The 9,913-nt window shown below is 40.5% G+C and overlaps 1 protein-coding gene across 2 annotated transcripts in view; it reads left to right on the forward strand.

Moving 5' to 3' along the window:
* The first annotated feature begins 160 nt into the window (after positions 1-160).
* The window catches only part of sec63 (SEC63 homolog, protein translocation regulator), a 13,448-nt gene continuing 3,695 nt past the window's right edge, over positions 161-9,913 (forward strand). Inside the window, exons 1-18 of one of the 2 annotated variants that reach the window (XM_008397993.2) lie at positions 161-470; positions 1,110-1,209; positions 3,637-3,751; positions 3,901-4,013; positions 4,117-4,178; positions 4,910-4,968; positions 5,073-5,123; positions 5,220-5,328; positions 5,475-5,569; positions 6,331-6,463; positions 6,830-6,922; positions 7,023-7,168; positions 7,467-7,614; positions 7,753-7,835; positions 7,967-8,041; positions 8,139-8,297; positions 8,389-8,571; positions 8,654-8,854. In XM_008397993.2, coding sequence (XP_008396215.1) covers positions 347-470; positions 1,110-1,209; positions 3,637-3,751; positions 3,901-4,013; positions 4,117-4,178; positions 4,910-4,968; positions 5,073-5,123; positions 5,220-5,328; positions 5,475-5,569; positions 6,331-6,463; positions 6,830-6,922; positions 7,023-7,168; positions 7,467-7,614; positions 7,753-7,835; positions 7,967-8,041; positions 8,139-8,297; positions 8,389-8,571; positions 8,654-8,854 — 2,049 coding nt within the window. In that variant the 5' untranslated portion in view covers positions 161-346. The remainder of the gene's footprint in view (positions 471-1,109; positions 1,210-3,636; positions 3,752-3,900; positions 4,014-4,116; positions 4,179-4,909; positions 4,969-5,072; positions 5,124-5,219; positions 5,329-5,474; positions 5,570-6,330; positions 6,464-6,829; positions 6,923-7,022; positions 7,169-7,466; positions 7,615-7,752; positions 7,836-7,966; positions 8,042-8,138; positions 8,298-8,388; positions 8,572-8,653; positions 8,855-9,913) is intronic. The other variant, XM_008397994.2, reaches the window with a different exon arrangement.

Consider the following 9,913-nt stretch of genomic DNA (forward strand, 5'->3'; position numbering starts at 1 on the left):
ATAAAATTGTTTGTTTTTTTATATATCGAACTAAAATATAGGACAGAAAAAAAATGTGTTTTTTTTTTGTGGGTTTTTTTTTTAACACATATGGACAGCGCCCAACATTTAAACAGGGACCTGTGAGGGGTACCAATGCGCTGTCGTTGTGTGTGTCCTGCCCTTACTGAAGAGACGAAGAAGAGAAGCCACATTGCGCAGGCGTACACCACGTACACCGAGGCATCGAGCTCTCTCGGCTGGATGCTAGCGGGCTAGTCAACCTAAAGTCTGTTACATTTTGGGGCTCTGAGGGGGACAAACACGCAACGGTGGGGAACAAGGGCGACCCCAGCGCCGCTTCGAAATGGCCGGACAACAGTTCCAGTACGATGACAGCGGCAATACGTTTTTCTATTTTCTCACGTCCTTCGTCGGACTTATTGTGATCCCGGCCACATATTACCTGTGGCCCCGGGATCAGAACGCTGGTAAGGCCCGGTGGTTGGCTCTCTGTTATCTTATATCGCTCATTAACCCAGTAACCCTGCCTGGACGAATACTAGATGCTATGGAAACATATCAACTTGTAAAAAAAAAAAAAAACATTAATTGAGATTTTCTTATTTTTACAGCCTGGAAATATACCATTGTGCAAAACAGAAGCTAACAAACGTCATAAATATGATGCACATGTCTTTTTTTTTCTGTCTGTTTTGGCATCCAAACACCAGACTTTATAGCCCGTGTTTGGATGTAATCATGAAGATAATTCAATGCAAAGCTGCAATTTAGTAGTAGTGTTAATTTCTCAGGATCTCAAGTTTGTCTTTTTGAAAGTCTTATTGTGGAGTATTCTTATCTTACCCCTGCTATCTGTCTGTGAACAACAGAGACGTTCTGACGTAACCAAATCTGACAAAGTTCACCAGTTTGTTGCCGAGTTGCAGTCCTTGTATATTGATGCCTAAAATGATCCATTCTGTTAAATGAAATCTCACCTGAAAAGGAACATATACCTCTGTGTTTAACATTTCACCTCTTTTTGTTATCTGATGTAGGTCAGGCAGTGTTATCATTCAGATTGTGCTGATGTGTCCATAATCGCTGCCTCTCCATCTCCCTTTCAGAACAACTGCGTCTGAAGAGCTTGAGGAGGGTACATGGCCGGTGCCTGTGGTATCGGCTCAGGCTGATGAAGTCTCAGCAGAGCATCATCCCGACACTAAAGTGAGTGCAGAGAGCTGGGTTTGACCGTTTTTTAAAGATGAGCTAACAGCCTGACGCGCTGCAGGACGCCTTTTCTGATTGGTTTATGGAGGCATTTTGTAGCACTATGGCCACATTTTGGGGCATTTGGCTCTTCAGATCATTTTACTTGCTTTTGCTGTGAACGTCAGTCACATGCGACAGTAACTAATGTGGGGAGGAAAGTTCTCGTACATGAAAATCCAAGCAACTCTTACAGGAGGGGAATCTCTGTCTTACATTTGGATCAAACGTATTCAGTTCTGGAGTGCTTAATATTTTGTATCTCCACCTTAGAAACCTCATCACCCAAGCGCCGTAATAAAAATTTTAAGAGTGTCCTTTATCTCTTGTCTGTTTAACATCAGATGTTTTTCAGTCAGTTGTAATTTTTTTCTATTTACTTCTAAGCGATGATTTGTTGATATGAAGTCCCCAGTGTAAAATATCCTTTCTTGGACCTTGGTGTTGTCTTTTTTTTTTTTTTTTCTAAAGACCTGCATGTGATCGGATGAAGTGTGTGTTTTTCTATTAATGTGCAGTTCAGCCACCAAAAGATGAAAAGCCAAGTTCTGAAAATGCATTTTTGCTCTTTTAAGAAACCATTCCCTCTTATCACGGCCGAGTCCGACCACCCGCTGGAGAGTTTTTCTTTCTTTTTTTTTTTTTTGTGCTAAGTGTATTTTCTCCACAGCTGGTGACATTTTGCTAAATACCCTTTCTATGACTTTTACACTCCATAATTATACAAATATCCTCTAATAACGAGTGTGTGTGAATGTTGTTCTTTGGTGCTGTTCGCTCAGCGTGTCAATATTTTGGTGATGCGTGTTAAAAGGTCAGGCGTTGCACGGCGTAGGCCGCTCGCTGAGGGGGAATTATATGAATGACCTTTTATTTTATTTAAATCTCTCTGATGTTCGCTGTCTCTCTAAACATGTTTTGTTTCCCCGACATGTCCATTGATGCTCTTCTCCCCCTGTCTTCTCAGAGCTGTTTATGTTTAATCTCTGTGAGCTTTTATAGCAGCTTCTCAACAGTTTGTCTTCTGCCGCCCACATTCAACTTTTCCTCTGTCATTACATTCGCATCCTGTTTACCCTCTAAGATCTAATATTTGGTTTTTAGGATTCGGCCTGCATGTTTCCAAGTGGCTTCTCGTTACAGTATCACTAGATACAAAATTAATTGAACTGTTGTAGCCGACTGTTGTGATCACAGTGTTAAAGTTGAACTCTGCATGCCAGTAACGTATGTGGCCTTTTGGATGAAGTCACATTCTCCCATATGATGGCTTCCAATGTGGTCACAGAGAGTTGGAGACATCAGAAGACACGAGAACAACACGACCAATATCATCACCGTTACTACGTTAAGCAGCAATATTGCTATTGTGCATTGTTCATGAGTGCCGATGAAGATTCACGGTGTGCTCGTCCGTTTCTTCGAATTGAACAGTCGCCTCACTTCTCTGCTCACCACTGCTTCACAATCTTTATAGGAAAACGTTCTGCGTATTTGTGCCGTCACCCATCTGAGCTGGTGTAAACTAGTGATCCATTGTTATGGTAACAGATTCTGGGCATATATTTTCTTACTTTTGCCATTGTCATGGTAACGAGTTCAACATCTATCTGTAAATGACAAAACAATAAGGATGCCAGAACTTTTGTGACCTTCTGCTCAGTAGAGATGAATCGATTGTAATTAGTTTTCCATTTCTATCTCCTGATGACGGGTTTCCTCTCTGATGGGGAAAATTGCTGCTAGGGATCTTAAGGAGTGACTTTGAGTCGAGAATCACATTTTTGTAGGAGATTTGTTGAGCACATACATGTGCTCATTTTGTTTTCTTTGTCACTCTTCAATTTATTATTTGTTAAAATGTGCCTTTATACGTTTAGAGCAGCTACTCAGTTTGGTCTCAAGACTGTTTGTTAGCGTTGATCCAGAATGGATCAGTTTACTCCATTAATATTTGGACCAGTGAGTGAAAAGGAAAGAGACTGTGAGATCCTTATTTTCCTATTTTCTCAGAAGACGAGAGCACATCTCTTGTGACCAGATTACATTTGTATCATCCGGAGAGACGAAAGACCCGTTGGGGATTTGCGGTGATCTGTAGGATTCTTTCGGTCACCAGTGGAGATTCAGTTATTAATTCCAGTGATGACAGGGTGAACAATTTAGTGACAAATAAAATGCCGTACAGCTGGACTAAAACTGTAAGATTTAAAAATTCTCACCTTTTTCAGCATTTCACCACTCTAGTTTCCATCCCTCTATCCCGACAGCATGAAATTGGTCAAATAACCAAAAAATATAACCATGCTTATTCTTTCTAGGAATAAAAAAGGCTTTGATGAGTGACTTGTGTTTGATCCTTTTTTTTTTTTCTTTTTTTTGTAGAAAAGTGGCCTTGCTTTTTGGGTGGGCTGTGTTCCTCCTGCTAGCCTACAAGGTGTCCAAGCTGGACAGGGATTACCAGGAGTACAACCCTTATGAAGTCCTCAACTTGGAGCCGGTAAATTCCATCCCAACAATTAGTTTGTCTTTTTAACAATTACTTTAGTGATTAGAGAGATATGCAGCTTCCAGAAAATCAAACCTAGGTCTGTCTTGAGAAGTGAACATCTCGACGTGAACTCGGTGTGATTGTGTTCTCGGCTCCAGGGTGCGACGGTGCAAGCAATTAAGAAGCAGTATCATCTACTGTCACTCAAGTACCACCCTGACAAAGGTGGCGATGACGTCATGTTTATGAGAATTGCCAAAGCCTATGCTGCGTAAGTGGATTTTTAAAAAATTTATTTAATCACTCGGTGATTTAGTCAAATCAACATTGTCAGTGTTTTGTATTTGTTGAACATATTCTGTTTGTTTCTGCAGTTTAACCAATGAACAGTCGCGACAGAACTGGGAACTGTACGGTAACCCAGATGGTCCAGGAGGTAAGTTAAAGCCACCTGGGTCGACCCCAACCTTTGCGTTGCTCTGCCGATACCCACTACGTTAGAAAACTCCTGGTTGCTGCATTTCTTCCAGAAGCTTAATTTATTTATAACCCGTTTTATTTTATGCCATACCACAAAATGTGCAGCGAAAATAGCCAGCTTTTTAAAACTGAAAACATGGATTAACTCCATCCTCCAGCATGACAAAAATAAAGGGCAGCTCTTGGCATCAAGTCATTTACTACAAAAACTTTTAATAATAATTGCATAATGTTACATATGAGGTTGAACTGTAAATAAATGAACTCTGGCCGTAATTTGATCATTAGTGAAATCCTCAAATAATAGACTGTAACATTTCCATGCCAATTAACAAGTACTTATTTATTAACTATATGCATTATGGTTTCAGTGTGCTATTGATTCACTTGGATAGTAACATAATTTTCACAATTTGATTAAATTAAAATAGTATAAAGTGAAATGGGAATGGCTGACTGTCCAAAATTTGCACATTAACAAAAACAAGCCTGATATGTAACCATATCAGGCTTAAATATTGAGTTATGTTTTTCCATTAACAATAATTCCATGAAAAATGTACAAGACAGACTACAGCTTTAACTTCATAGAGTGTTTTTTAAAATAAACCTGCCAGGAGGTGTAAAAAAAAAAAACTAAAAAAATTTTTTTTTCTGCTTTGGTCCATTTTCTTTCTCCTCTCCCAGCCACCAGCTTTGGTATCGCGTTGCCTGCCTGGATTGTGGACCAGAAGAACTCCATGCTGGTATGAATTTAGAGCTAGAAATAATGATTTTTTTTCTTCTTCTTCTTCTTTATTCCATTCAACCGAATGTCACACAATAACAGAGACTCTTTTTTTGTCTCCAGGTGTTGTTGGTCTACGGTCTTGCCTTCATGGTCATCCTTCCTGTAGTTGTGGTAAGCTTTAAGCACAATTTCTTTTTAAGTCAGGTTTTGTACCAACTATGATGTTCTTCTAAATCAGTTTGCTTCATTTTTGCCTGCTTGCTTTAGGGCACATGGTGGTACCGCTCGATCCGATACAGTGGAGACCAGATCCTCATCAGCACCACACAGCTTTTTATGCATTTTATATACAAAACGCCAAACATGAACATGAAACGTGAGTTTAATCTCGACTTTCACATACATTGTTTTTTTTTTTTTTTACATTTTTGAGGCTCTAGTACTCTGTTGGTAGATTTTTTTACATTTAACTGTAGCTGTGTCACGTAACAGCATGTTTGTGAAACATGTGCTGTCATCCAGGGTTAACCATGGTCCTGACTGCAGCCTGTGAATTTGACCCTCGCAGCAATAAAGAGGCAACCATAAGACCCACAGACAACGTCGAAGTGCCGCAGGTAGAAACGCATCTTTTCTGGAGATTCAAACACAGTCAGGAAAAGTTTTTGGTCTCTGGGCAGAACATTAGTGTTATTTGTTTGTTTTAGCTATGTGCAGAAGAAATAAACTTTTACTTGCTTTGGCACTTCCTCATGCCTGTTACAATACATGGAGCAACATAAAAAGATGTCCTGTCATCTTTTTATGTGCTACTGGTTCCCGTTTAAATATTCTCCTTCCTGCCCATGTTCATGCAATGAACTGCCAAATTACCAAATTGCATATGGAAACAAGAAAGAAAATTATCTAATCATGACTACAACACAGTTTCAGTGTTGGATAACCTGAAAAAGAAAATGGACAAAAAAACTTCAAACTGTAATTTTTAGGGTTAGAAACTGGAAAGATCTGTGGATTTTTGTTTATGATGAGGATTGAAGATTGTAATGTGATTTATTAAAAAGGAATATTGGAAAACGTGTATTGATCCCGATAGTTCTATGGTAATCCATAAAGAATAATGTGAAAGTCTGTTGCTCTGAATTTTTGTTTTTCCTGTAACCATGCAATAACACCAACATAAACATCATGTTTGCTTGTTTTGTAATCACTAAAATGATCAATTAAGGGGTTAAGAATTGATAATTAAATCTTTATGTATAGTGACACCCTCAGAATCTTTTCCCACATTTTAGCTAAGCAAGTCTCTACACTTTTATTATTTACCTCAAATAATTTACCTAGGATTCAGCGTTTTGTGCCTGTGCATTTGTTGCAGTTGATCCGTGAATTAGGGAATATCAACGTGAAGAAGAAAGAGCCTCCGTTCTGCTATCCATACAGCTTCAAGGCCAGGGTGTTGGTGCTCTCACATCTGGCCCGCATGGAGGTGTCGGAGAATTTAGAGGAAGGTAGGACTGATCAGCTGAATTACATTTTAAATCTTCAGTACGTCCTTGTTCTTGTTGTTCTTTTAAATTCAAACACTCGTAAAGCTTCTTGTTGCGGTGTTGTAGTTTTGAAAATCAAATTTTGGGTATTGCAAGCATTTGTTTGCAATACCCAAAGCAGCAGAGGTGTTTGAGAATGACTTCTTGAGGGTTCCAGGAACTAAAACAGCCCCACAAGCTGCTGAGCGTTTGATAAACTGGAGGAAATTCAAACGCATGGAAAGAAAAGTCATTAAAAATCCAAGACACGGAGAAATAAGTTGCTCACGTGTGATATATTGTAAAAGTGGTTTACACTTAAAAAGATTCTGTGTATTTCTTCACCAGATCAAAGATTTGTGGTGAGGAAGAGTCCAGCTCTTCTTCAGGAGATGATCAACGTCGGCTGTCAGCTCACCATGATGGCCAACAGCAGAGGAGGTACACACAGCGACGGCCGGCGCCCGTACTCGGCGTGACGGTGCCTCCGTTTCCTTTCTTTCTAGAAATAATCCGCTCACACACGATTATTCGTCCCCAGGTTTCCCCGCTCCCAGACTGGTGACCATTGAGAATTGCATGAAGCTGACCCAAATGATCGTTCAGGGCCTGCAGGAGACCAAGTCGCCGTTGCTGCAGCTGCCTCATTTCGAAGAGGAGCACCTTCGCTACTGCATTTCTAAAAAGGTCGGCTCTAACACAGGAAAGGACAAGTTGCGCAAATCTGAGTCATGGGTTGCTTTATTACTTTTTTTTTTTTCTTTTTAAGATTATTTATGATGACGGTAAACAAAATTAGAAGTGATTTTTAGCCTTGAAGTACAAAACCAAAAGGATTAAATATGATTACTTCAACAACAACAAAAAATATTGTCTGTTTATGGCTTATTTTGTAGTTTACTAATTTAGTGTATTTGAGTAATTTATTTTGTATGAATCCTTAAGGAATTGTTCTCTTCCTGTCCTCTGATGCGTGCCTGTGCAGTATAAGGTGCGGACGCTGCAGGACCTGGTGAGTCTGAAGGACTCGGACAGACGCAGCATGCTGCGTTTCCTTGGGGAGGAGAAGTACGACGAGGTCATGGGTGTGCTGGGCAGCTTCCCTCATATCACCATGGGCATCAAGCTCCAGGGTTAGTCCGGACAGTATTTCACCTACATTTACTTCATGGGAACTTGTCTTCAAAGTGCTTCTGGGTGGAAAATGTGACATTTTAAGTGTAGATTGGTTAAGTTTAGCAGCTGCTCTTCTCATTCTTTATGTTTGCTAGTCCTTGATGATGAGGACAGCAGTAACATCACCGCGGGCTCAATCGTCACAGTAACAGTCACCCTAACCAGGAAGCGTATGGCAGTAAGTATTTCTTAATAGAAATAAATGTTTTTTGTGGTTTGTATGCCACTTCTGGTCACCAGTAGAGGGTGCAGTTTGCTTTACTTAAGGCTTTAAAAGTGTCATGCCGTCCTACCGTTCATTGTTTGCAGGATATGTTTGAGAAGGAGCAGGAAGCATCAATATGTCAGGGAGAGGAGACAGCCAACACAGAGGAAGCAGTAAGGGTAACCCGCCATCTTTGATCTGCAGAAGGAAAACGTCAGCGTTTGTTAAAATCCCACCATGAATAAATGACAACTTTTAATCTCGTCTTCAATTCAGAATCAGGGAGACACGAATAAAGCCAAAACTAAAGTTTGGCAGAGCAAGAACAAAGGGGCCAAGAAGACAGCCAAGTCCAAGAAGAAGAAATTAACCAAGAAGAAAGCGTTGCCCGCTCCCGTTAAAGGCAAGCAGGCTAATGGCAACGTGGCAGGAAATGTAAGCATCCTAAAATCTCGGCTGAATGCGACTCTTTGTAACAATGACGACTGTCTGGTGTCAGTTTATTGAAACGTTTACAATCTCTCAGGAAATGGCAGTCACAACATCAGCTGCAGCATCCGCGGCGAAGGAAGAAGACGACGAAGCTTCAGATAAAGGCAGCGAGTCGGATGAAGGCGAAACCAACAAGGATTCTCCCAGCGAAAGAGACGACGAGAGCGACAAACAAAGCGACACCGAAGTCGACGAGGGGGGCGGAGACGACGAGGAGGTCGGCGTGATGCTTTCGTCGACGCTAAAAGAGGGAACGTGAGCTCGCCTTCAACTAAATGTCGTTTCATTCAACCTTCCAGGAGTGGGAGGCGCTGCAGCAGAGCATCCAGCGGCGAGAGCGGGCGCTGCTGGAAACCAAGTCGAAGGTGACACACCCCGTCTACAGCCTTTACTTCCCAGAGGAGAAGCAGGAGTGGTGGTGGCTGTACATCGCCGACCGCAGAGATCAGACACTCGTCTCCATGCCCTACCACGTCTGCACACTAAAAGACTCAGAGGAGGTGAGACCGTGCTTCTGGAAAGGTGTTGTGGAAAGTCGCCGCATTTTCCTCTCACTACTTTTTTTCAGTATTAGTGAGGTGTTTTCAAAATGAAGTTGGGGGAAGCTCAAATTATTAGTGTCTTATGTTGCGGAGAGAGCAAATATGCTAATCACATACTGTTGTTCTTAATGTTAAGCTCACATATTTGGTTTGAAAATCATTATTTATGGCTGCAACTAATTATTATTTTAGTTATCGATTAATTTATCAACAATTCTGATGATTAATCGGATTACAAAATTGGCACATTTTGCAGATTTTTCATTTGAACCTTTGTTGTACAGTAATAGAATTGCATAAAAGATGCAGGTAAACAATTCATTTCTTTTGTTAAATAAGAAAATAATTTTGTCTAAAGTGCATTAACATATTCCTTTAGTGAACTCTTGATCATTTGTCACAAACGATGCCGCTGCAGAAAAACAATATTTCTAACATTAACATGTGAAAAGCTCAACTTTTTCAGCTTGACTTAACGTCAGCATAGTGTGGGCTAACCTGTTTGCTTTTTTTAATTAACCGATTAATAATTGGGTAACAAAAGGTGCCTAATAAGACTTTTTTTTTTTTTTTTTTCTTTTTACTTTTAAACAAAATTTTAACCGAGTGAAGCAAAAACTTAAGGAGTTTGGGGTAGAACATATTAAAGATTTTTTTTCTTTTTTTTATCTTAAATGTAAAATGTATGTTCTTTTTGCACACCTCTCTTTGCAAATGGCCTTTTTTTAGATTACAAAATTGCTGACGATCATCACGGGTTTTTTTTTTTTCGTTTTTAATTTGCTCAAACTTTCTGATCAGTGCATCTCTAGTTTCTGTTGCACCCATCTTCACATCCTCATGTCGTGTTGCTAGGCCGGCCTCTGCACTCAGCATCGCTCCCTCCGAGGAGTTTGTGCATGTTTATCCTGAACAGTTTTTTCCAACAACAGCCCAGACTGACAGGAAGGTAAAAGCTCAATGAGGGCTCCGTGTAACGCTGCGTGGCCAGCTGTCGCTACTGGAGCTGCCGCCCCC

The sequence above is a fragment of the Poecilia reticulata genome, linkage group LG21 (assembly GCF_000633615.1).
Source record: "Poecilia reticulata strain Guanapo linkage group LG21, Guppy_female_1.0+MT, whole genome shotgun sequence".
Taxonomy (NCBI): domain Eukaryota; kingdom Metazoa; phylum Chordata; class Actinopteri; order Cyprinodontiformes; family Poeciliidae; genus Poecilia; species Poecilia reticulata.